The sequence below is a fragment of the Oxyura jamaicensis genome, chromosome 11 (assembly GCF_011077185.1).
Source record: "Oxyura jamaicensis isolate SHBP4307 breed ruddy duck chromosome 11, BPBGC_Ojam_1.0, whole genome shotgun sequence".
NCBI lineage: Eukaryota > Metazoa > Chordata > Aves > Anseriformes > Anatidae > Oxyura > Oxyura jamaicensis.
This window is the reverse complement of record NC_048903.1, coordinates 1,713,386-1,739,172: the sequence shown is the minus strand read 5'-3', so window position 1 is coordinate 1,739,172 and position 25,787 is coordinate 1,713,386. Positions and strand designations below refer to the sequence as shown.

General features: G+C 62.6%; 2 protein-coding genes across 2 annotated transcripts in view; both read left to right on the top strand.

Annotated features, from left to right (window-relative positions):
- Window positions 1-18,854, top strand: part of CFDP1 (craniofacial development protein 1) — a 53,252-nt gene extending 34,398 nt beyond the window's left edge. The window contains exons 6-7 of the mRNA XM_035336361.1: window positions 14,837-14,995; window positions 18,159-18,854. Of these exons, the coding sequence (XP_035192252.1) occupies window positions 14,837-14,995; window positions 18,159-18,249 (250 nt within the window). The 3' untranslated portion in view covers window positions 18,250-18,854. The remainder of the gene's footprint in view (window positions 1-14,836; window positions 14,996-18,158) is intronic.
- A 4,074-nt stretch (window positions 18,855-22,928) lies between these two features.
- Window positions 22,929-25,787, top strand: part of LOC118172864 (breast cancer anti-estrogen resistance protein 1-like) — a 24,573-nt gene continuing 21,714 nt past the window's right edge. The window contains exons 1-3 of the mRNA XM_035337050.1: window positions 22,929-23,195; window positions 24,483-25,178; window positions 25,439-25,490. Of these exons, the coding sequence (XP_035192941.1) occupies window positions 23,184-23,195; window positions 24,483-25,178; window positions 25,439-25,490 (760 nt within the window). The 5' untranslated portion in view covers window positions 22,929-23,183. The remainder of the gene's footprint in view (window positions 23,196-24,482; window positions 25,179-25,438; window positions 25,491-25,787) is intronic.

Here is a 25,787-nt window from a genome sequence, read left to right as displayed (position 1 = left end):
CCACATCCCGCTCAATCAAACGTGCAAGGTCAGGAAGCCAGCAGGGAAATTCTGCCTCCTCCTCGTAAAGCAGAGGAGCCAGGTAAAATAAACCCTCGCCTTGTGAAGCGGTTACCGGGGGCTGTACCGATGCAGGCTTCCCCCTCTGCCCTGTTCTCCGAGGAGCTGAATGCAGCGGGGTCTGCTCGGGTAAGCGCCCCACCTGGGAGATGCTCCTGGAGGGTTTTGCTTCGAGGGAGAAGAAAACCGAAGGGGATTTTTGTTCGTAATGTAAGAATCCCGCTTCTAAGCTGTGCCTTTAGGCAGGTAGTTAAATGGCGAGGGCTGTCAGCTTTTCCTTCCAGCAGAATTTATTCTTGGAGTCTCTGTGTTTAAGTGAGGGAGTGTTCTGACAAGGGGCTGTCTCGGGCGGCAGCTTCACTCCGAGCCTTTTGCCACTGAGAATTGCTCTTGCTTAGCTTTGCTGAAAAAGGGTGTTGGGGCAGTCGTGCTGGACGTTCTTGCTTAGCTGCTGTTACTTCTGTCCAGAGTCGGTGTGGCAATGACAACAGAGGGGAAAGTCAGCCTTGGCTTCTTCTTGCATGTTGTCACCAGGCTCGCTATCGAGCTCTGGGCATCTCTGTATTCCCCTTGCTCTGCAGGCAGCAGAGTAAGTCAGGGTCCCCAGGGTGGGTTTCAGTGCACAGAGCTGTTTGTGGTAACCCACAAGCTTGGAGGAACCCAAACCTGACTTGCAGACCCATTCTTATTGCCTCTGCCGTGCTGCTGCGTGAACCAGAGGAGCGTTTTCCTGGAATCCTGGGACTTTGGCTTTGTCACTGTGCCTCTATTGACAGCATCCACAGCACGCTCTTGCCGCTCCTCGGGACTGCACAGTGAGCTTGTTCTGTTTCAGAGGGACAACGTGGGCATTCAGAGCCCGCGGGCTGCGTTAAGCCTCCGGTCTGTCTGCTGAAACTCCAAGGAGAGGGGCTGGGTGCCGAGCACGACTGCCACCAACCTTCCCACCCGACCCTTTGGCTGGGTGGCGGCTGAGCAGCGGGGTTGAGTCTCACTGCGAGTCCCCGGGGTCGTCCTTGATGGATTGTGGGAGGGGGCAATGCTGGCTTTGAATGAGCTGCCAAGCTGAAAATATCTGGTGGTTTTCTCCTCCTAACCCTCAAGTCCTGGGCCAGGTAAGGACCTCGGCCTCCGAGTACAGAAACGAAAGTCTCTGCTCTCGTGGCTGGAAGGAAGGGGCTGCCGCTCTTGCTGGCTAAACCTAAGGCTCAGAAACCAGGAGGCACGTCAATACTGTTTGTGTTTGTCTTGGTTTTTTGCGATGTCGAGCTTTTAAACTACCCTCAGCTGGAGGGGAGCGGAGGCTGACTCACGACTTGTGAGCCCTGGAGCTGGCAGCCGCGTAGAAGCGCCCATGTGCTCCTGGTTACGCCGACGTTCCTGTGCCCGCGAAACCGGGGCGTGTGCTCCGCTTCGCAGCGCTGCTGGCCGCCAGCGTGCGGCTGATGGAGGTGGCCTGCCCCGGTCTGAGACGTGGCTGGTGCCAATACATCAACACCAAGCAAATCTGCCTCTCGTTAGCTGTTTCCTCCTCGCATGCGGCCGTATGGGGCTTGGATATCCAAATCCCCAAGGGCGGAGGCTGGGGGGCTGGTACTTGCCCTGTTTTCATTTCACGTCCGGAGCCGATGCTTTGCAGGGAGACAGCTGGGATTTTTCTTTTGGCTCCTGAGTCCGTCCAGTCCCTTCCTAGTCTAAAGAAATCTTGGTATTACCAAGAATCTCTCTGTCCTGGCTCTTACACGAGACTGGGGTGAAAAAGCGGAGGAAATCTGATGGCCTGGTGGTTCTTTGTTTATTTTTGTCTGCAGTGATTTTGAGCCCCAAGAGCACATCCCTGCTAATTGACCATTAAACGAGATGGCTCGCTGAGGTGCGCTGCCTTGCCACGGGGATCCTGTAAGGAACAGCGCTCTGATCAGCTGCACGCAGGGCACTTAAACACAATCTGCCTCGTGAGAGCCGGGCTCCCACCTCTGCTATTAAGGAGCCGGCATTTTGGGTGGAGAAACAGACCTTTGGGGTGGCGGGGCTGAGCATTCTGGGTGGAGAAACAGACCTTTGGGGTAGGGGGGGCTGAGCGGCGGTGCTTTTTTTTCCAAACTGGTAACGTTGCAGACAACAAAGGCTGCTCTTTCAGCTCGAAGGCAGACTTGAAAGCAGCACAGTCTGGAGCCACGTCTTGGTGCCGGAGGTTTCCAGGACTGCGCGCATGTTTCCGCACGTCCCCACCACCGCTCAGGCACCTACCTGGCCGCGCATCCTTTGTCCCACTTGCTGCGCCTACAAGTGATGGGTGTTTGTGTTTACCGAGCTTGGAAAAATGTGAGCCCCGAGGGATTCCGGCTTCCTTTTGTGTTATGAATCTGCTCGAGCCGAGAGCCAGCTGAAGAAGCGCTCCTTGCTCTCAGAGACGCCGTTTCCAGGCTCCGCACTCTGTGCTGGCGAGGAAGGAAGGCTGCTCCTGCTGCCTGCAAGATAGCAGCGGCTTCGCTCCGAGTCGGAAAGGGCTGGACGGAAGGAGGGGCTAGCTGCGAGCAGAGGCAGGCTTCTTCCTTCCCTCTTCAAATCCTGCTCTGGTTTGTTCGCCGCGGGCAGCCCCAGCACCCCCCTGGCCTGGGAGGTCGGGGCAGCCTGCCCGGGGCGTGGGGAGGGCTCAGATGGCTTGGCTGCTTCCCCCCCACCCCAGCTGGTTGTTACACATCATCCTAAAGCCTTAATACCACGCGGCGGGCTAGGAATGGGAAGGAGGACGAGGCTGCTGCTTGCTCTGCTGCTTCGAGCCGGTGCGGTTGGTGTTTTATTGCCGCTATTAAACCTGGATGAGGGCAGGGAGGAGGGAATGTGGCTAATGCACAACACCTGCCTCCAACAAATGGCCGAGCCACCGGAGACCCAGCAGTAATTCTGTAAATCACGAGCAGGTTTTCAGCCTTCCCAGAAAGAAATGAGCGCTTTTAAATGCTAGCCTAAAATTACTGATCCAGCAGATGAATCTGTAAATGGAGGTGGGTTTAGAAAAGCCATCGGAGAGCAGCGTTTAGTGCAAGGTGACTGCCTCTGGTTGTTCTGAGCCGACAATAAGGCAGCCGCTCGTGTTATGGTGAAATACATCGTTTAATCGAGGTCTGGCTGAGCCTCTCTCCGGGAGAGAGGGCTGCTGCGTGCAGCGACGCGCCAACGAGCGGGAGACGGGGTAACGAGAGGTGCCTACAGCCCCCAGACCCAGCCCGCCCCGCCTGCCCCTCGCTTCCTTTCCTGCTCCAGGCGCACGTGAGCAGAGGCGGCTTGTGTGGCTCGTGGTGGGACCTGGAGCAGCTGGAGTGGAAGTCGGGCTGGTGTGTGCCGAGAGGGGTCGAGCCGCCGCCTCTGTCGGAGGTGACATTACAGGATGTCTGCCTGCGGGCTTCGGTGGCCTTTTATTTGGGAGGGGAGAGGCGGGAGGTGGCTTCCTCTGCAGCAGCAAGGGTAAAAGAGGCTTTTAACACAGCTCAAATCCCGCAGCTGCTGACTAAGTTAAAAAAAGAAGCGCTGGCACTCTGTCCTCCTGGGGCAGAGCCTTTTCCAGCTCTTTTCCATGACCCGGGGATGCGAGCCATCCCTTCTGGTCTCTTTTTTTTTTCCTTTGTGCCACTTTCTCAGAGGAGAGCAGTGTGAGAGTTTCTTCCCTTGGCAAGGCTCTAAGTCTGCTCGGGCTTCTGTGCTTGCAGAGATGGGTCAGGCTGGGAGTGGAAGGAGAAGGGTCCCAGAAGTGTAGCAGCAACGTCCTGGAGGGGCTGCTGAGGTTTTGTTTGGTGCTGACTCCTCAAACCTCTGATTACAGACCCTGGAGAGAACGAGAAATTCAAAAGCAGAGAGGTAAGGGGGTACAGCTGTGTGATTTAGGCTCTCCACCAGGCTTTTCACTAGTGGTGTAGGTGCCCCAAAGGCTTTCACCAGGACCCCATCCAGGAGCATCACCAAGGAGCCGGGCCAGGGAAATGGTCTGCAGTGAAGGGACGGATCGACGTTTACCAAGAGGTCTGGTTTGTGATTAAAAACAAAACAAAAACAACAGCTGGAGGGTGATGCTCAGGGGACTGCCCAACAGATGGGATCAAGGGGGTTTCTCTGGCCTGGGGCAGGTCGCAAATGGCTGGAAATTGGATTGAAAAGGGGACAGAAAAGCGTTGAATTGACACGGCAATGTGTAAAGGGCATCAGCCATGGCGACGATCCCCAAACCCACGGCCCTTCTCACTCGAGAACGGGACGCACGGCCTTGCATGAAGGAATCGGTGCCGCATTCTGGAGCGCTGAGCTGGCCACCTGCAAGCTTCAGAAGTGACGTTAGTTCCCCAGCGTGCAGATTCAACGTCTCACGGGCTGGGCCGTGCCCCTCGGAGCCGCGGGGCTCGCTGTGTTTCAGCCGGGACGCGCTCTGGTGGCAGCAGGCACTGGGGTCGCGGCGGTTTCCCGAGCACAGGCGGTGGAGCTGCAGCCTGTGTTTTCCAAAGAGGCATCCACAACGGAGAGGCTTAACTGTGGGAGCCACCGCAGCCTTTGGGAAGCCGTTCCCATGGTTAATGCGTGTACCACAGCACAGATCCCCGAAGGAGCCTGAGGCCCCCCCTGGCAGCGTGCCTGCCTCGCTCAGTGCTGCTGCGCCGCTCGCTGCCCCCTGAGACAAAAGCCGGGCTGCGAAGGGACCGAGTGACCTGCTCGGGGTCAGATGGGAGAGCTGGGGACCCGAACGAAGCTGCTGGCTCTGGCCGAGAGCATGGGAAGCTCTGGTCCCTCCGCTCAGCGGTGGCTGCCCCCTGTCTCCTCGGCGGATGATGCACGCGGGGAGCGCTGCCTTGCCCTCAGCAGCTGGTAGGTCACGCAGGATTTGGGGAAAGGCTCTGGCATCCTCCCAGGCAGAGGCTGTGGGACACTCACCAGCGAATTCCAGAGATGCTGTGTCACCAAAAGCCTGGCCCTGTGCGGGGGCCGTGGTCCCCACGTCCCACCAGAGCTCTGGTTCCCGAGCGGCTCTTGGTAGGTGGATGGTGGCTGCGAAACCCACGGGTGGCTCTGTCTGGGAGCATCCCGACTGCCCTAGGGGGGCAAAGAGGGGAGTTTATCCCCTGTGGGCCTCCATCAGGAAGGTGACAACCGAGGTGGTGGCTGGGAGAGCTCAGCTGGCCGCAGGCTCTGCCTCTTGGGGCTGGAAACCTCCGTCTATTTCCAGGGGAGAGGAAGGGCAGCGCCTCCAAGCAGCGGCTGCCAACGCTGGAAGGCGCTCAGAGGCAGCAGGCCTTCAAAACACTTCAGTCAAACCTTGGGGAGAAAAAACAAAACAAACACAAGCTAATCTTGGTCCTCGTCTGTACCTTTTGGGCTCTGCTTTGCCTTTGGGCTTGTCACTGGGCCGTTCCTGCAGCCTTAGAGGGTTTATTTGAAGAGAAAAGCGCGCGGCCTTTCATCAGCTTGCTTTTTATTGCTTGCTTTCTCGTGGGGTTGGACTTGAGGCCTTGTGTGCAAACATCTTAAAAGGCTGCAGGGCGTTTCCCTCCGGTCCCTGCCCCCTGGAATACCTTCTTTGATCTGGATCCTCTCACACTGCGCCCGGGCAGGTAACCGGCTGCAGCCCCGGTGAAGCCGCCCTTCCCCAAAGCACCTAAACGTGACCCAGCCCTAACTCTTGTTTTCCGGCTGCTCCTAGCACTGCCCAGATGTTTGTTGTCCCCCGTGGCCCCCCGCGCTGCCAGGCTTTCCACGGGAAGGCAATAGATGATACTCGTGCTATTTATTTCCTTGCATGACACGGCAGAGCAACCGCTGCGCCGGGCGGCTTGCGCTGGTTACTCATTACAGCGACGGGGCTGTGCCAGAAAGCCCTGCCGTTTGCTCACCCCCCCTTGAATTTCCTGGGAACTTTCCCCTGCCCCGAGCTTCGCAAACATTTGCCGGTGGAAGGCGACGTGTTTGTTTTAATCGGGGCCTTTTCTTAAAGCTGTCGGATTACTGGCTGAGGGCGGAGGGGGACCCTCCCCGCTCCTCTCCTGGCTCTCGTTGTGATCAAAGCCTGGCGTTGATCCCCTGCGCTGGGAAGCTGAGGGGGCTGAGCGGGGAACCCGGGGGCTCCTGCCTTGTGGGGGGGCTCGGGGTCGTTTTCTCAGGCTGGTCGGGATGTTGGAGCCGCCTCGCACCCCAAAGAGCGACCTGGGAATCGCCCCAGCTGCTCGGCCGTCCCCGCTCGTTGGTTGGAAATCCCGTTAGTGCTGGAACAATTCCATTAGCGCTGCTCGGGCACGGGGGTTTTTCTCCTCCACCGATTAAAGCGGAGTCCCCGCAGCAGGCTGGGGGGCTCCTGGGGGGCTCCTCGGGCAGAGACGGAGACATTCCCTGCGTAGCTCAGGGCTGCTCAGCGCCGACGTCCCAAACAAAAGCTCTGCTGTCAGACAAAGGAGAAGGGAGCGAGCCTCTGAAGGCAGGCAGGCACAATTCCTCCTCGGCTCGCCAGCAATTCCTTTCTAACTGGGCTTTTTTTGAAGGGTTGGTCACCAATTCAAAGCCACGGCGTTCCGCAGACCAAGATGTCGACGTTTTTAAGGTCTCGCGGTGAAATAGTTCCAGTGCCGCGGGTTGCAGCAGCTCTGACTGTTCTCAAACAAATGCCTTTTAAGATAAAAAAAACCAACGGCCTGTGCTTGGTCCCAGCCCGGAGCTGTGCTCGTGGCTGTTTTAATTTGAAACGTCTCAGCTGAACCCGGTGAGGTCAGAGGGAGCTGCAAGCCTCCGGAAGGCGAGCCACGGGCACAGCATGGGGCGTAGCTCCAACACGTCCCCACGCGTGTCCCGAGCTGCGGCCTGCTGGGGATGAGGTGCTGGGTTCTGAACTTACAGAACTTTCCAGAAAGTCAGAAACGAACCCAAACCTTCAGAACTAAGCTGAAACACAGAGAGCTGGCGTAGCAGCGTTCAGGAGAAGGAAGGGGTGCGGGCAGTGCTTTGCAGTTCGGATTGGTCCACGTGAAAACCGTCTGGGAGTTGTGATGCCTGTAGGTTTGCCTAACGTGAGGGATTTTAGTGATGATTTTCACTGTTCTCTCCCCCCTCGGCTATGATCAGCCTACCCCAAGCCCGGCTTCGCCAGGTTTTTGCCCGTCATCGTAAACAGGAATCCGAGGAGCAGGTGGAGAGCTCGCTTAGGGACTGCTTGGCACGCAGAAGGCGCATCCCGGGAACACAAGGCCCAGTCGGCTGCGTGCTGCTGAGGTTGCAGAGTCTCTGCCGGCCCAGGGCCTGACCCCGTCGGGGTTCCCAAGTGGCAAGTGCGTTCGGGGAGCCCGCTGGTGGAACAGCCTCAGCCTGTGCTGTGCTGGAGGGGAGCCAGCCCCGGCTCCACAATGCCACCCTGATGGGGCGGGTGCGAGGCTCTGCCGGCACAGAGGGGCCTTGTGCCACCCCTGCCTCGTCCCCGACGCTGCCCTGCGGTGACAGCCCGTGTGCTGCCCTGCTCCCCCAGCCCAGCCCTCCTTTGTTGACAGCCAGCCCGGCTCGAGGCCCGAGGAAAATACGGGGCTTCCTCTGGCTCCTGGAGGCAGCAGCGCCTTCACAAAGGCTCCGGGCCCCAGCAGGAAGCCCCGGTCCCTTCCCTAACGAGGTTTTCCTGCCGATAAGGGGACCGGCAGGTCAGGGGCCCTGGCTGAGCCAGCGAGCTCCCCAGGGGCTGCATGGGGCTCAGACGTGTCCCCCAGCACCTGCTCCCCTGCCTGACCCTCCGGGGTGCTTGTGGGGTGCTGCCCGCTCGTGGGAAGGCTGGATGGGCACAGCACCCCCTCGTCCCTGCCCTCGGCCTACGTGGAGGCCCAGCTCTGCCTTTGTGCTGGTTCCATCTGCCTTGGTGGGTATTTACCCCTGGGTCGTTCCCTAGTTTGGGGAGCGGACCAGAGAAGGAGATGGTGGCACCAAGTCTGTGCCGTCCTGGCGTGGAGCAAAGCAGGGCTTAGTCTCTTTTTTCCAGCCGTGTAATTAGGAAAGGTTTATCAGGCCCAGCTCCTGATGGGGAGACGAGCACGAGGCATTGTCTATCAGGGAATACACCGGAAAAGCCACTCGCTGGGGCCTCCCAGCACCCCCCGCATCATGCGCTGCCAGACCCTTCAGCCGCAAGCTTTTTCCCCGTCCAGGAAGCGATGCCACGTGGGGACGGAAAAGAAACCTCGCTGAGCTTTGCCTGGGAGCGTGCTCTGTCCCCGTGGTGCTGCACAACCAGCTGGCTCGCAACCCAGCACGGAAACGGGGCGTTGCGCGGCAGTGCGGTTACGCAGGGTGAGAAATGGGAAGAGCTGGGTGCTTTTAGGGTCTGGGGAAGAAGAAAACTTTTGTTACCGCTCTGGGGAAGGCCCCTGCAAGCTGGCACCAGGCGTCCTGCAGCAGCCTGCTCCCTCCAGCCGGAGCTTTGGCAGCTAACGCCACGCGCTGCCCTCCGTGCCGCGCGCCCACCAGCGTTCCCACTCCTCCGTGGGGGTGGGCAGCTGGGAGCAGGGCATGGGGCTGGCACAGGGGCTCCCGGCCTGGCTCCTGCAGGGGGTCCCCGTGGTGCAGCTAGGAAATGGCTGGGGCACACGATGGGAGGCCGGCGGGGCGGGCGATGCGTGGTGCAGCGGGCAGGGATCTTCCCCTTGTTAAAGCGAAGGTGTTGTGGCCGCAGCGCTGCCCGGCTGTGGTTAGTTTGTATGAGAACCATTTCCTGCTGCTAAGGAAACTATGCAGCCGCACGGCAGCTCGGGGCAGGGGCAGATGGGAGTACTTACAAACCCTTCTGGGCTCCTCTCCCCGCCGAGGGGCAGTTTCTCACCCGTGTGCCCCCGTCAGCGCGGTTGGGGTGACCCCGTGTTTGCGCAGCGCTCGCCGGTTGTGGGCTGGGGAGGGCGAGCGAGCGCTCGGCCAGGTGGGGACGGCCTGGAGCACTTAGAGCGCAGGTGGGTGACTGCCAGCCGTGAGATTCGGGCTTATCCTTGGTGAGGGCAGTGTGGTGAGAAGGCCCGGGGCTCAGGAAAGCCAGGGCTCGATGGTGAGCGCGGCGCTTTCAGGGCTGCCGGGCCCAAGGTGCCACCGTTGGGCACTTCACGATGCTCGCTGGCGTCCTGCCACGATGGGAGGGAGGCAGCAGGGAAATGCTTCGTGCTACAGCTCGTGTTTGTGTTGGGTTCCTCTGCTGGGAGCCGTACAAAGCCCTTCAGCCGTGCTGGTCCACCGGGCCCTGCCAGGGCTTTGTGCAGAATAACGGAAGCTGACCTGAGAGCTGACCTGCTGCTTCTCCACTTCGTGCCCGACCACGAAGCACCCTTCTCCTGGCAATGGTCTTGTCATCGAACGGCCTGCAGTGCCTCGGGGAGGGTCACCGGGTGTTTGAGACGTGTGCCGGCAGTCACAGAGTGCTGGGCACCAAAGCGTCTCTGCTACGGGAGGTGCAAAAGCCACGAGGAGGCCGGAGAAGGTGCCCCGCTCTGTTTTATCTCCTCCACCACGTAGCCGCAGGGTGTGCAGGATGCCCCGCGGAATCGGCATCGCCCGAACAAGTGGGCTTCTCACCTGCGGCGTCACCAGCTCCTCGTGGACAGAGCAGGCCACTACCCGCACCGCCCCAGGGGCTGGGGGGCTGTGCTTCGTTGTGGGGGGCAGAACAAGCATCTCACAAACGCGGGTTGTGCGTGCCGGTGACTGTGCTCTCAGCTGGCTCATGCTGGCTCCCAAAAATGCGACTGGACAAGAAGAAGGGTGTTGGCTGAGCATCAGCCATGTCCTATTTTCTGCTCGACGTTTGCTTCGTGTGTATTGAGTCCTTAAAAGCGCTGAGAGGAGGCAGAAGGACTCCTGCTAGAGAGGTTACCCGTGAGGAGCATCTGAGGAGCAGCAGCACGGGGCTGGCAGCCGTCGTGCTCCCGAGGAGCCAGCAGAAACAGCAGCAGAGGGCTTGTGAGCCAAAAAAAGGGGGGGCAGGAGCTGGGGACGCTGCTGGCTCCTTGGCCAGCCTGTGGGCAGGTGGCCTTTGGGCACCCATCGTTGGCTGGGGGGGGACGTGCAGTGTCACCACCTGTCCCTGCTGTCCTCGCCTTCTGGCCATCGGTTTGGTCTGGTTTGGCCGCCTGGTGCTTGGCCAGCTGCTGTCTGGTCTCCGGGGGGATTGCACCAAGACAGGAGGTCCTTCCCAGGAGTTAGTCCTCAGCAGCTCTGGGCCGGTGCTGTGCGGGGATGTCCAAGGTGCGCGGGGTCAAAGGATGCCGATCCATGAAGCGGGCTGCCAGGGACAGCGGTGGGGTCCCCGTCCCTGGAGGCCCTCAATGGACGTGTGGAGGTGGCACTGAGGGACGTGGTTTAGGACAGGATGCAGGTTGGCCTTGGTGATGCTGAAGGTCTTCTCCACCATTCTACAAAACGCACGGGCCCACCGGAGGACCGGTGCAAAGCCCTGCCTTCAGCTCCCAGCCGTCCTCCGCACGCGTCAGAGCAGGAAACAATGGCTCGGCAGCGGCCGAGCAGACACGGATCCGAGTGAATCAGCCCCGGCGTGACTCACGGGTGTCACAGGGCTGTGAAAAAGGCACACGTCACAGGAGGCCGGGTAGGAGCTGCGTGCCTCGCGAGGCGTGCAGCATTCCTTCTGCTCCCGGCAGCGCCGCAGCTGGAGCCCCGTCCCGGTTTGGACGCCGCGTTTCGAGGAGGATGTGGGCCAAAAGGAGGGAGTGCGGGGAGAGCAGCGAGCACGGTCAGCGGGCTGGAAGCCGTGAGGAATGAGAAAAGCTTGAAGGAGCTGGGGTTGTTTAGTCTAGGAAAGGGCAGGCGGAGCGGGGGGGGCGGAACGCTTTCAAAGACATAAAAGGCTCCTGCAAAAAGTGAGGGAATGATCCGTTCTGGGTAGCTACTAGGAAGATAACAAGAAAGCCTACATAAGTGAGAGGCTGGTGAAGCCCTGAAAGCTCCAGCACATGTGTGATGGGCGTCAGGAGCTCTTGCGAGCACCATCGTGGGGTGGCCAGGAGAGGAACCCGGCTCCCTTTGGCGGCCGGGCTCCTTGCAGCCCTATTTTCCTGCTGCTTGGGGATTATTTTAGAAAACTCCGGGCTGATTCTGTCTCTTTGGAAGCAGGCACGCGTCTCCAGCTGCCGCCGACCTTCCCGTTACAAGACAGCGATTCGCTGAGGTCGGGGTCGGGCTGCAGGCTCACACTGAGCCGGGAAGAAGCCTCCTTTTGGAGGACGGGAACAAAGGTGGTGGTCACCTGCGGTGGGACAGCAAGGGGGCCCTTTGCGTGCTGTTTCTCCCTTCCTGTGACCGTGCTGGGCACAGTCCTTGCCCTGAAGACACGAGACGGGCACAGGGAATCCCCTGCCAAGGCAGAGCTCACAGACAAGAGCGCTGGCTCGGGGCTGACTGGGGCCGTGCTTAATTGCGGAAAGGCAGAGCGTGGCTACGTGACCTAAATAGGCCGTTGTCCTGATTCTCATCCCTGGGATCCATTACGTCTTAGCAAATTACTTTCTCTCTTTTAAATGCCTTGGTGATTAAAGATGCCACTGCAGATACCCTTAATGAGTACAAAAAAGGGTAATAACTCCTCTTGTTGGCACTGAAGGCAATTAATCAGGCCCCTTTCCTTGCTTTTTAAACAGATGAGGCATTTAAGGCCAAGCAAGTTTTTAATTGGACTTTAATGTCTCTCATTTACTTCGTTTTGGCACAGGCCTAGGAATTCCCACCCGCAGGTCGGCCGTCGGGTTTGTTCAGGGCGATGAAAGGCTCGGCGCGGAGCGAGGAGCCAGCGGCAGACTCGAACACGTCCCCGGGCCGTGCCAGGCGGAGCGGAGCCAGGTCACCCAGCCCGGCGCGGGGCTGGCAGCCCGCACCAGCAGCATCTGGGGAGCAGTGCCCGGCGTGAGGACGCGGCGCAGGCTGCCCTTTCTCAGCAGGTTGCCTTGCCTCGAAGGGGCCGCAGGTTGCAGCGTGCCTGGGGAGCTGATGGTGGAGGTCCGTATTCATAAGCCAGGCGGCGCGGCTTCAGGTATGGGGTGAGCCGTGTCGTTTAAGGGATATTCCCCAGATCTGCAGCCAAGAGGAGGCCTCGAGCAGCGTTACCGATGGATGTGTGTGCAGCCGTCGTTCGTTTATGCTAGGGATTCCCATGGGAGCCAAGATCTGTGCGGAGGCACTGCCTCTGCTTCCGTGGCCGTGAGCCACCTTCCCTCGGGTTCCCCTGGCTCGTGGCTATCCCCTGTGGTGCTGTGGGGAAGGCAGCAGCCTGCAGCATGTCCCGGGCCCTATCTCACGCAGGGCAGCGTGCTGCCGCCCGGCCTGCCCGCTTGGCCTCGGTCCCAGCTCGGCTCTTCCCCGAGGAGCGGCAGAAAAGGCATCGGCCTCGGCGTGTGGGAGCTTGCCTCGCAGCCTGCGTGTCGCCCTGTGCCTCAAACACCCCGGGGAAACCCTGACGTGGCTCCCAGGTGAGCGGCTGGAAGGCTCCCACCAGGGAGGCACCCAAGGGACAACAGCCCCCGGTTCCGCGTCCTCGCCTCCAGTCATCTGCGAGTGGGATCAGAGGCCGCACTTCTCTGGCTCTGCCTCAGGACATCTTTAAGCCCACACTAAAACCCAAGGCTACTCAGCAGCTCCCGCGTCGCGCCCTGGCTGCCGTGCACGCTGTGGTGTCTCCTGTGCTTCCTTTGAGGTCCTGAGCAAGGCTGAGGTCCCCTCCAACCTCAACCGTTCCACGTGCTGTGCTCGACACCGCACTAATTACCAGCCTGAATCACTGAACCTTGTTGGAACCAGCCCGAGGTATCGGAGCCCGGCAGAAGTTTCTCTTCCATCCCTCGGATTCCCTTCTAACATCCCGTGTGTCTGCCCGCTGCTGGCCCCGAGCGGCACGGTGAGCCGCTCAGCACAAACACCGCCTTCCAGGCAGCAGGGAACGCCACGGGGCACGCTTCTTGCCCAATATTTTGTTTGCTTTTGCCTTCTCGTTTGTCCTATCTCCTCTCCTCCCCCTCCCTCACAACCTGCACGCTCATCTGATGGGAGGCTGGGCGGTTGTGCAAGGCTCGCCTGCAGCCCTGGGGAGCCAGAGCAGGATCCGAACCTCGCCGTTTGTCTCTCATGCACGGGGCCAAGGGTGCCCTGCAGCATTTTTCTCCCCCCTGCGACCTGCAGATAAGGACCCTCGGAGCCGTCGTGTCCTGCAAAGTAAGGGAGGGTTGAGGAGTGAGCGAGGATGAAGATTTTATTGCGCGATCACGGTGTGGACATCTTGATGAGGTGGATAAAGGTGCAGAGAAGATCATCCTGCCTGCCGAGACCCTGCTGGCGTGTTGCCCTAGGGCTGGAAGAAATAAGAGGGCCAGGCCCTAGGACACGTCTGCTCCTCTGTCCCGCAGATACGGAGCTTGCCCAGATGCCCTTAATTCAGGGACTCATCCCCTAGATACACCTACGGCGGGAAGCTGCAACCGCAGGTGACCACGGGCAGCCGTTCTCGTGCTGTGAATCTCCTGGCTGAGCCTTACACGGATGTCACTTTCTTTGATTTCATTCCACACAAACCCTGGAATTACTTTTCTTTGGAGGCTCACGAAGTACAGAAGCACAAACCACGCTCATGACCCGACCGGGACAGCTCTGGATATGATCCCGAGGCCGGCCGGGCTGGGGAGCGCTGACGGCGAGCAGGCTGCCGCTCACCTGGCCGCCCTCCTGGGGCCCCCTCCCCACATTCCCCCGGCTCCCTGGAACGAGAATCATTTCCTCCCCGGCTTTTTGCAGAGGCAAGGGCCTCGCAGACGTGGAGTTATCTCTGGAATGTGTGCAAACAAGGAGTTCCACGGGATGTTGTTTGCCCCCCTCTGCCGGGCTGGTTGAGGAAGGGGTTAAGGCGAGTTTGTTTTGCTGGTTCCAAGCTTTGAGAATTGTCTTCCCCAGGCAGCGACCCGCTGACCCCGGTCCCTCTGTGTGCCTTTCCCAGCAGAGAGCTGAGATTTGGGGGCCCCGGCACGCGGGGGTGGGATGTGGGGCCTCTAAGAAGGAGGGGAAAGGCAAAGGTGGTCCTGGGTGGGCTTCGGGGTCCTTCCAACCCGAGCCGTTCTGTGAATAAGCAGGGGGACAAACCCCAGAAATGATACAGGGGCTGGAACAAAACACATCACCATGAGGGGCACAAGGAGCCCGTCTGTCTAAAGGAAAGTCGAAGAAAGTGCAGGTGTACGCTCGCTGCGGGCTGTGAGCGCGGTGCTGATGGGCACCGAGGGACTTCGGGGTTTAGAATAAGCGCAGCGACCAGAAGGCGAAGCCGGATGAAACCCAGCTCGGAACGTACTGAGGAAACGGTTAATTCCTCGACGTGCTGTCAGCGCTGGTGACGCACCGAGGCTGGATCCCGGCCAGCAAACGGCGCCTCGACCCGAGGACAAAGAGCTCGGTGCTCGGTGCGACGGCTTGGCCTGGTGTGTGCGAGGGGTCAAGCGGGATGACTGCATGATCTCCCCCGGCCTGAAGGCTCTCTGTTCTCTTAAGGGGATCAATGAAAAAGCCCTTTCACCAGAAAGCACTCGAGGCGTGCGTGTCGTGAACTCCGCCGCTTCCAGGGGAGCGGGCGGGATCCGCAGGAAGCGTGACCTTGCCGCCTGGTGCTGGTGGCCATCTGCTCGGTGGCCGTGGCTCGCCACGCTGAGGCCACCTCTCCCCCGTGGCGTTTCTCAGCTCCGCCGTTAGTTGTTGTGGCCCCGCGCTTAAGTAGCGTTCGCCTCCTTGTCTCCCTCAGGGTGAAGAGGCCGAGCGGTATGAGCAGCCTCCTGGGGAAGATCGGCTCCAAGAAGCAGAAGATGAGCACGCTGGAGAAGTCTAAGCTGGACTGGGAGAACTTCAAGGAGGAGGAAGGCATCGTGGAGGAGCTGGCGATCCATAACCGAGGGAAGGACGGGTAAGAGAGGTTTAATCCCAGCCCAGCGTTTCCCTGTGGATGCAGGAACCCCCTCACACGCTGCAGAGTCTAGGAAACCCACAGGATTTCTTAGGAGTTCATTGTAGGGATACCTAGAGCTGCTCCAGGCACTGCGGGAGGTCAGGTGAAGCCTGCAGCAGCTATGGGCAGACACCTATCGCTTTGCTCACAGCCTCGTGACTTGAAGCCCAGCTGACGCAGAGCCTGGCTGTGCTTTATCTCCCCCTGCTAGTCAGACCGATGCGGCGTGAACCGGTCCAGTGCAGCTCTCCCAGGAGGAAACACAATGGCCTTTGCCTTGTTTTTTGTTTTGTTTTTTAAAAAAGCCTCACGTTGGGAGGTTTGCTTTATTTTTGTTCTGTTCTTCCAATGACGGGCTGCGGCTGCGCGCCGTCCTGCGTAAAGACCTGTGCCAAGCCCGAGCAGCTGGCAAGGGGCGGTAAAGGTGACGGCTGCGCTGGGCATCAGTTGTGTGCACCAAGCACTGCTCACCCCAGTGAAGCCAATGGAAGTATCGTAAAAGTAAACGGCAATGCTGTAAATAAAGCAGAAAGCTGATGACGCGCTGCAGGGAAGGATAATGCCACCACAAGTGGCGTGTACACCGCAAGCGCTTTGCTAAGCTCTGGGAAAATGTAACCGCCCTGGCGGACAGCTCGTAACATGTATTTGTGTTATGAGCTCTTCTCTCAGCCTGTCTGCAGGAAAATCTCAGAGCTTCTGCATTCCGCCGGACTTGATTTTGTGGTTCACAGCGGTGGTTTCTCACTGGTGCTTTCCTCCGTTTGGCCCCGCGCCCTTCCACAGCGCCCCTTCTCCTTTGGACCTGCTCTGCCCACGCTGCCAAGCCCTGGCTCTGGCCCTTGGCTGCTCGGGGCAGAGCCACCACAAGGAGCCCGACCGTCCCCTGCCCCTTGCAGGAACGCTCTGCTTCTCCCCCAGAGCGACTTTCACAACCTGAAGCCAGCTCTCCAAACAGGCCTGGGGGCCTGCGTGTTTAGTTGGTGCCATTTCTCTTCCCCCCCATGCAAACAGGACAGCTTGCTGCGCTCCTGCTTGGAGGTACCAGCGGGGCAGGGCGTGCAGGGAGGGCGCCTGCTGCTTCCAGGCCCTTTTCCAGCCGCCTGCTGTCCCTCCCAGAGCGCCCTCTGCTCCTCTGAGGTAGGCTGGGACGCCTCTGCTCGCCCTTCAGCGGGGCAATCATTTACACATCTATCAAAACCGCAGGGAGTGGTTAGTAACCTTTCAACCCTGCCCTCGTCGCTGCCTTCCCACCCCTCATATCATCGGTCCCCAATCTCTTCTTCCCCTGCAGCAGGATCCAGGCTCGTGTCACATCCCAGGGACCTGCCCTGGTTTTCCAAGGAGGGACCGAAGCCGGGAGGGGAGGCAGCTATCCCGCGCTGTCGATCTGCCACTCCCATGCCTTTCCTAGCTGGAACTGCAAAGCAGCCTCCAAACTGGGCCACCTTTGTAGGGCAGCCCCGGCGGGGGAGCAGCCCCGCTCTGGGCACAGGCAGGACCCGACTGGGGATGGATGGAGCCAGGCAGGGGACAGAAAACACCCCCTAAAGCCTCCCAGTGCCATCACAGCCGCCCTCGTTAGTGGAGGCAGCCCCTTCTCCCCAAAACTTTACCTCCTGTGTCTGCCGTGCATCACGGCTGCCCCCTTTCCCTGCCTGCTGAGGGGTTCCTTGGCTTTGTCCCCTGCGGTGCATTTCTCTGGGATAAAGCTGCTGTTCCTGCTCCAGGTGCTCTTGCTCCAGGTGCTCCTGCTCCAGGTGCTCCTGCTCTGTGATCCGTGTCGATGCCCTGGAGCCATGCGGGGCCGTCCCCGAGGCTGCCTCCTCGCTGGGGCTGGGAGAAGCCAAGGGCCAGGGGGGGTTTGCCCTCGCTTGCCGTGCTTGTGGTCGGTGCTGAGCCGAGGAGAGGGAGGAAAACTGCCCCCAAGGCACCATGACATTGTAATATACAACGGGACCCCCCCGATTTCCTTCCCCTGGCCTCTCCTGTCCCCAGGCACAGGTCACCTCCGCGCTCGCGGGGACAACGGGAAGCGACACTCCCCTGCCTGCCTTTCCTGAGCCAGCGCAGGGCGGAGGTCTCGGCGCGTGGTCCCCTCACCCTGCCAGGGGCAGGTGGCTGTGAAGAGCCCCCCGAGGCCAGCACGCCGTCCCCGTGACACCGAGCCGGGTACCGCGGGCCGGAGGCGCTGAGCTGACCCACTTCTGTCAGCAGGGCGCGGGCGGAGATGCCGCCGGGGAGCGAAGCGGGGACAATCAGTCACTGAAGTGCACTTGGATTAATTAATCGTGGGCTGTGGTGCTGCTGAGCTTCCCTCTGGCTCTCGGTTCAGGCAGGGGCTTGGTGCCACCAGCGCCAGCACTGCGGTGGCCGGCAGGGAGAAGCCAGACGCAGCAGCTCATGCTGTCCCCGGTGCCAGGCCTAATGACCTTGTCGTGACAGCCCGGCGTTGGCTGCTGTGGAACAAATGCAAAACAATGGTGATGATTCAATTACAGCTCCTGTTCTGAATTGCAATTTCGCTCCCTCTGTAGGTTAATTAGCAGCACAGCCCCGGGCTATCAGTGGCGAGGGTTTGCGGCAAAGTGCATTAAAATGGGGCTGTGCAGCATTAACGAGCGGCAAGGTGCTTGGCGGGGGCGCAGGGGTGCTCGCTTCCCTCCCCGCAGCATTCAGGTGCCTGGCTACGAGGGCGAGGCGAGTTAGGGGCTGCCCTCAGCTGCAGCAGCCTTGCTGGGCGATGCTCCTCGCCGCCCTAACGCTTCCCGAGCCCGTTAGCTGCTTGCACTTCACGGTGGGTTTGGGGGATGCTTCACGGGATCAGCTGGAGGCCAGGGGCAGCATCAGAGCTCTCTCCTGCTGAGGAGCTGCCCCAAACCTTCAGGTTGGCTGTGGCGGTCATGTCTCCATCACAAAAAGAGCCCAGGAGCATGGGGTACCCCTGGGCTTCACCCCAGGACCCTTTGTCCTGTACCGCTGTGAGTCCCGAGGCGCCGGTGGGGGCAGCTCTCCAGCCACGGAGCCGTTTCAGCATCCTTTTGTGCCCGTCCCCTCGGGTCCCCTTGGTCCCCGGCTGCGGGCGCTGCTTACAGCATCTCTGCCTCTCTGTTCCCCGCAGGTACATCGAGAGGAAAGCGTTCCTGGAGCGCGTGGATCACAGGCAGTTCGAAATCGAGCGCGACATCAGGCTGAGCAGGATGAAGCCCTGAGGGGCCAGGGACGGCCGTGGGGTCCCGCTGGCTTCCGTGCCCCAGCTGGGGGCTGCCAGCCCCCGCCTGACCACGGGGCACGGGAACCGTTCTCTACCCAAGCCTGTACGTCTCGGCAGGTTTTTCCTTTTACTGTAATGTTTGGGGAGGGTCTTTGTCAGTGGGCAGGGGGCACTTCGAGGGTTCAGTCACCCGGCTGGTGACAGAAGCGACCCCGTGGCACCGATCCTTTGCCTCCCCTGGGACGCTGCTGGAGCCAGGGGCACGCGGACAAGCCAGGTTACGGCTCGGCTGACGTTTGTGGTGGTGGGAGAGGAGCTGCAGGAAAGGCTTTGCGGCTGCTGTGCGTGTGCAAGCCCTGGGATTCGGGGCTGCAGCCCCTCTCCCTGCTCTGCCAGCCCCGCAGCCTTCCCTGCCCCTCTGCGCTCTCGCCCAGACAAAGCCAAACTGTCTGTACTTGTTTGTGGGGTCTGATGGTGCTGGGGCTTTTTAAGCAAGCCGATGAAGAAATCCTCCCTTGTTCGCTCCGTCAAGGAGATGGGAGCAGCTGCAGCAGGCAGGACGGGCCAGGATCTGTTCACGTGAATAAAGTATTCCATCCCGATGCTCTCGTGTGCTCACAGCCTGGCTCGGTTTGCAGAAGGGTCACAGTTACGGGTGTGCGACCACGGCCCTGCTCAGTGCCTGCCTCCGCTCTGCAGCCGTGGCTCTGGACGGGAGGCTTGGGGCTGAACTGGGTCTGGGATCAAATCCAGAACTGGGGCCAGCACAGCCCGGCCGTAGCAGTGCTGCAGGAGCAAGGAAACCCGCCGAAGGCAGGGAGATTCATGGGGAAAGCTGCTTGGGAGGGCAGAGCGAGGCGCTTGGGTGTGGGGCGAGGCGGCCGGGAGCTGGAGGCCAGCAAGTGCCGTCACCTCGGCCATCCCTCCTGCGTCCCGCAGCTCCCGGGGCCGTGCTCGTCCTCGCAGCCTGCCGGCCTTTCCCCGGGGGCTGCTGCTCGGCAGGGGCAGCCCCGGCCGCCTCCCGTGCTGTCGCTGCGCCAGGCGGAGCGCGGCACCAGCCCCGGCCTTGCCGCTGGCGCGCTTGGCCCCGTGCCGCGGCTCCGAGCCTGGGCTCAGCTCGGGGCTCACGTGTCGGCTGCTGAGTCAGCCCTCGCGCCGGGGACGCGGTGCGGGATGGACGGGAACAAAACACCACGTGCTCGGGGGAGCCGCGGCCCTTGGCGCCGTGGTACAAGCAGGATAAGCTGTTCCTGAGCTGCTTAAACGAGCCTGGAAGCTGACAAAAACAAAACAAAGGGGCTGGTGAAATGCTCGCATCTCCCAGCGCTCCCAAGCCGGTCGCAGTAACCAGAGGGAGCTTTGCGAGGGGACGGTGAGACCGGCGTGCCTGGGACACGCTCGGGGTGCCCCAAATCCCCGTGGGGATCCCCCCGATGGTGCTGCAGGACAATTTGTGTCCCAGGAGCGGCAGCCACGATGGCCGTGAGCATTTTGGGGGCCCGGAGCAGCCTCCCTGCAGCACAGCCAGCCGGGCAGGAGCCGGCCCTTGCACCAGCGAGCTTTATGGCCGCAGGGGATATTGCATGGGAATGGAGCAGGGGGACTTTGGAGCCCCTACAGAAGACCAGAGGCACCTAACACAGCCCAGTCCCATGGCAGGCAGGCGTGTGAACTCCCAGATTGAGCAGAAATCCTTCCCATCCCACCGCCTGCCCCCAGACAGCTCCCTGCAGGCTCCCCGGCACCGATGCGGGCTGACACCAGTCCCCCCTGTTGGCACGCTGGTACTTTGGGCACCCCGCCCCCCCCCAGTTCCTGCCGGCCCCATAACGCTCCGTTTTCTCTGCTCGCTTCCCTTCGGCTGAGCGAACGTGGACGTCTTTGAGATCTTGGAAGCAACCTGACCTGCTGGAAGCGAGCGGGCGGACGGCTCCCCGCTGCGCCGGGCTGGGTCTCCGCATGCCGCTGCCTCCGTGGCCCGTCCCCGAGCCGTCCCCGCGCTGTCCCTGCCCAGGTGCCGGCTGTCCCAGCCCCTTTGCTCCCCGGGGACAGCTCGCAGGGGCTGGGACCGCCGGAGCAGGAGGGGCAGCTCCAGCCGGGGGCTCATTTCTGGCTTCCTCTGCCAGCGCTCCCGAGCGTCCTGCGTTTTTCCTCGCTTGGATCATGTATTCCTCGCCTCTCTTTCCTGAAGACGAAGAGTGATTTACAGGGCTCCAGAAAACACAGCTTGGCTGCTTAGGAAGAGAAGAAAAAAACAAAAGCCAACACAAAACCGCTCCGCTTGCTATTTCCATCGTCCGCCTTCCCACAAAAGGGCTGGCCCTGGTGCACGGCCCCGAGCGGAGCCCTGGAGCCCCCCAACCCACGCTCCTGCTGAATTTCCGCGCGGCCGCCGCGGCCTCCGTGGGCCGGGCCCTGCGTTTCAGCACGGAGGGCGACCAGCGCTGCCCGGCTCCCGGCCCCGGCCGCCTGAACGGGCCCCTTGTGCTCTCGGCCCCGAACAAGGCAGCGATTGTGTGCGCCTGCCCTAGCGCTCTGTTACGGGGTCCCGCGCGGGATCCATCCCGGCTCCGCATCGCCACCGCAGGCTGCAGAGAAATAGGAAAATGGCTTTTCTCCCCCCCAGGAAAAGCTGCCAGCTCTGCCGTTTGGATCCCCAGCGCCATCGCGGGGTCTCAGCCCTGTTGGGAAGGAGCAGGGCTGGCTTTAACCTCATGAAACGCGCTCTGCCTCATCCCCACGGCTGAAAACCTGCCCGGCGCCATGGAAAGGCACAGGGATAAACCCTTGTTGTGATCCTGTTGGGTCCCGTGATATTACAAGCCAAGAGAAATGCCCTCATTATTTCCCGAATATTGAAGTCTAATAAATCCCCTACTGCCTTATAGGATTTATTTATCCGTTCATTGCTAGGAGACTCAGTCCCGTGTAATCCTATTGCTGCTCCAGGCGGCGGGAGGCAGCTCTCCGAAGGACGGAGCCGCGTGTAAGCAACCAAACGCCTCTGGTCCCGCTGGGGACGGCTCCAGGAGCCCCGTGAGCGTCCCAGTGCCACCCCTTCCTCAATGTCCTGCTCCCCTGGGCCCATGCCCCGGCTTGGGTAAAGGCTGGGCTCGCCAAAACATCTCCTTGGCCTGGCCCTGCTCTTCTTGGCCCCATGCGGGTGACACCAAAATCTGGGGTCTTCCAACACCTTCCCATGCCAGGACCCAGAGGGAAAAGGCACAGCAGGAAAACCCTGTGAGTACCGTGGCAGCTTGCTCCGCGTGGAGCCGGCCCTGCCTGCCCCTCCGGATGCGGGGGACTCCCAGAAATGACGACGGCCGCACGAAAATGGCTGGAAATTTCGCCGCTGAGCTTTTTCCATAGCAACTGTCGCTGGGGCAACGCAGCATCCCCCCCTCCCGAAACGCCCGGCCCATGTTCAGGTGCCTGCCGGGGTGGGCTGCACCAAAGCCAGGTGCCCCCGGTCGCTCCCTTTGGGGCCGACGTCCCCCAGCCGCAGGACATGAATTTGGGGTGCTGAGCAGGGCAGGGGAGGTTAAATCCCCCCCAGGCCAGGCACGGTGCTGGTGCAGCTCTGCCCCTTGCCAAAACCCACCGCCGGCAGCGCGGGATGAGCTGCATCAGCTCCGCGCAACCCCAGGGCCCCCAGAATGCTGCATTTTTAAATTTTCCTTTTAGCATTTAATTTTCTTTGAGGTGGGAGAAGCAGAAGGAACCTGCCCGTGCCTGTGGCCCCCCGGGTGCTTCCCCGGCAGAGGCACGGGGCTTGCAGGAGCCTTTGCCAGCTTGGGGCGCTCCCCAGATGCGAGCAGCGATTTTGGCTCCGAAGCAACAAAAATGGCCGGGATCAAATACCGGCACGGGCCGCTTTGATCTGAGCATTGCCACAGGGAGGGGAAATTAAAAATTCCTGCCTGCTTTTAAGCGCCCGTGCTGCACCGTGAGCATCCTGCTCCGGGCACTGGCTGGGACGGGGCCACCGCGGGCAGGGCAGGGTGTCCCCAAGGGTGACACCGAGCATCCCGGGAGGGCAGGGCGCTCAGCACCCCTCGGTGCCTTCCGCAGGCAGCCTCAGCTTCGGGGATGCCAAGCGCTGCGAGCCGCCGGCCCCGCCAGGAGGAAGCCGCCGACCTCCGGCTGTGGTCTGCGGGCTCGACCACAGCCCCCGCCACCACCGGGGTTATCGCGCCGAAGCTTCCAGCCGGGATGGCCTCGGCGGGCAGCGCCTCGTGTGGGGCGGGAGGAGCCACGCGCGGAGGCGAGGCGCCATCGCCAACAGCCGCTGATGCACGCTCGACGCGCCTCGAGCTGGCCCCTCAGAGCCCGACCCCAAAACCCAAACCCAGCGGGGAGCCCAAAACCGAACAGGGAGCCCAAAAACCAACGGGGAGCCCAAACCCAACGGGGGAGCCCATAACCGAACAGGGAGCCCAAACCCCAACGGGGAACCCAAACCCCAACGGGGAGCCCAAACCCAGCGGGGGAGCCCAAAACCCAACGGGGGAGCCCAAACCCCAACGGGGGAACCCAAATCCAGCGGGCAGCCCAAAGCCAGCGGGGATCCCGACCCCCGTCCCGCGGCGGTGCCGTTCCCCCCGCGGCCTCCCCCCGCTCCCTCCCTCCGCGGCCGCCTGAGCGCCGCCCCCCGCCGGAGCGGGCGCAGCCCATGGGCGGAGCGGGGCCGCCGGGCCCGGGCTGGCACGGCGCTGGAATGATCCCTCCGGCGGGGCCGCCGCCGCCGCCACCACCGCCGCCGCAGCGCCGCCCGACCCACCGCCACAGACAGGCCCCGGCCTCGGCCTCGGCCTCGGCTTCGGCCCCGGCCCCGGCCCCGGCCCCGGCCCGCCGCTGCTCCGCGCTAGGGCCCCGCCGCCGGCCCCGGCCCCGCCGCTTTGTGCCGCCGCAGCGCCGCGGGGAGCGGGGAAGATGAACTACCTGGTGAGCGACCCCCGGCCCTTTCCCCCCCTTTCCCCTGCTCTCCCTGCTCGGGCCCGGGGCGGTGGGGAGGCGGTGGGGGGGTGGGAGGGGGGGAGAGCGGGGGCACAGCGCGGCCCCCCCCCGGCCCTGCCCGCTCGGTGTGAGCCCCTCGGGACCCCCGGACTCCCGGGCCCGGCGCCCGCCTGCGCCCCGAAGGCCGCGGGGATCCGGGCTCCCGACGCCCCGCGCCGCCCGTCAGGGCCGGGGCTCGAGCGCTGGGCCTGGCCCCGACGCCCAGGGAGGGAGGAGGGCGGCCGGGCTCGGGCGGTGGCACCCGGCGGCGCTCGGCCTGACGCTGCCCCGACGGCCCCCGGTCGCCCGGCGGGGCTGGCAGAGGTTCTGGGGCGCTGGAGGGTGTTGAGGCCGAGCCAGGGCTCGGCTCGTCCCCCGTGCCGGGGGGACAGCGGTGGCGGAGCTGGTGCTTGGTCCCCACGGCGAGGGGGGATTTGGGGACACGGCCGGGGGGTTCCCCTCGAGGAGGGGCGGCCTCGCTCTTGGCTGTGACTCGGACGAGGCGGGCGGAGGTGCCGCGGGGGCTGGCTGCAGCGGCTCTCCCCACCCCGTGCCTCGGTTCCCCTAGCCCTAAGCGGGCTCGAGGCCGCGGGCTGGTGGCAAGAAGCCCCCTTCTCTGTTCCCGGCCTCGCTTTCCCCGAGGAGGCCGCAGCAAGGAGCCTCCCAGCCCGGCCACCAGCCCCGCAGGTGCGCCCGCGCCGTGGTCGTGGCACCCCCGATGTGTGCCACGGGGCCGGGCAGCGCCGGGAGCTGCGTGCCAGGAGCAAGGGACGAGCCCCGGCTGCGTGTGCCGGGGGCCGCAGTGCTCGCGTGCCCTCCGCTCGCTCGGCAGCCGGTGGGGAATTCTCCGGCTCTGGCTGAGTCACCGCCCTGGCACTTCCTCCCCGGCGGGAAGGGGAGGGAAAGGCAGAGGAGGTCCCCGAAACCAGGACGCACAAGGGTCCGGCCCCTTCCTAGCACCACCTCCGGGAAGGATGGGTTGAACTTGAGTGGGGAGGAAGCGGCGGCTGGAGGAGGGCGAGCAGCGCGAGGGGGACGCGGGAGAGCCTCGGGGTTCGGTCCCCGGCGCGCGTTGGGTGCTTGGGCGCCCCTTCTCCGTCCCAGCACCCAAGGGTGGGAGCAGGAGAGGCAGTGGCAGAGCCGGGAAGGCTTTGAGATCCCGGGATGACTCCCGACCTGCCCTCCGCGGCTCGCGGCGGTGCCGGCTCACCCCCCCGGCGCGGGGCTCTCTTGCAGAACGTGCTGGCCAAGGCGCTGTACGACAATGTGGCCGAGTCCCCGGACGAGCTCTCCTTCCGCAAGGGCGACATCATGACGGTGCTGGAGCGCAACACGCAGGGGCTGGACGGCTGGTGGCTCTGCTCCCTCCACGGCCGTCAGGGCATCGTGCCGGGGAACCGCCTCAAGATCCTGGTGGGCATGTACGACAAGAAGCAGCAGCAGCAGCAGCAGCAAGCGGCCGGCACGGGGCAAGGACAGGCACCGCCGCAGCCCCCGGTGCCGCAGCCCGCCCTGCCTTACCACCACCAAGGGGGCTACGTCCCGCTGTCGCCTGCCTCGCAGTACACCCCCATGCACCCTGCCTACGCGCCCCAAGGGGACAACGTCTACCTGATGCCGGTCCCTAGCAAGGGACAGCAGGGCCTCTACCCGGGCTCGGCGCCCACCGGACAGTTTCCCCCGGCCCCGGCTAAGCAGTCGCCCGCCTACCCGAAGCAGACGCCGCCCCACGCCTTCCCCAGCCCCGGGCAGGAGATCTACCAGGTGCCCCCGTCCCTGAGCCAGGCGGCGGACGCGTACCCCGTGGGCTCTGCCAGCCCCCCCCAGGATATATACCAGGTCCCTCCCTCGGTGGGCCAGGCTCAAGACATCTACCAGGTGCCCCCGTCTTTGGACAGCCGGAGCTGGGAAGGGCACAAGCCCTCGGGAAAGGTAGGATGGGGGTCTGGATGCTGCCGCGGGAGGGGGGTGGGGGTTGTTTGGGATCTGTTGGCACTGTGCTCCGTGGTGGCTGGTGGACACAGGGCTGCTGGGCTCCATGCTCAGGCTTATCTGCCTGCTGCCTTCTCTTGGTTGGACCTTGTGGAAGCGTGGGTATAGTTCCCGGTGCTGGTGACAAGAGTGGGGACACCGAGGGTCCTCGTTGGGGCTGGGATTCCCTTGTTGGTGTGGGTTCCTGGCACGGCTTGTAGGTCCTGCTGGTCCCTTGGTGTGGGCATTATTTAGGGCACGTCCACGGAGAGGGTGGGGTAACCAAAGTGCTGCTTGGGGAGGCCCCCCCTGTGCTGCATCCAGCGCAGGGAGGCACCCGCGGTACCTGCCGTGCTGCTGAGATGTTTCCTTCCTCCTGGGAACACACGCCGGCACCCGGTGCCAGCGCCTCGCGGCCGTGCCAGGACGCTCCTTCTCCCGGGGAGGGGAGCGAGGCGCTTGCGGCCGTTTCCAGGAAGGCAGCCCTGACTCAGCCGGCGTACAGGGGGCTGCCAAACGCCGTGACTCATAGACAGGGCACTGGGTTCTCACCCCATTGCGTGGGGCAGC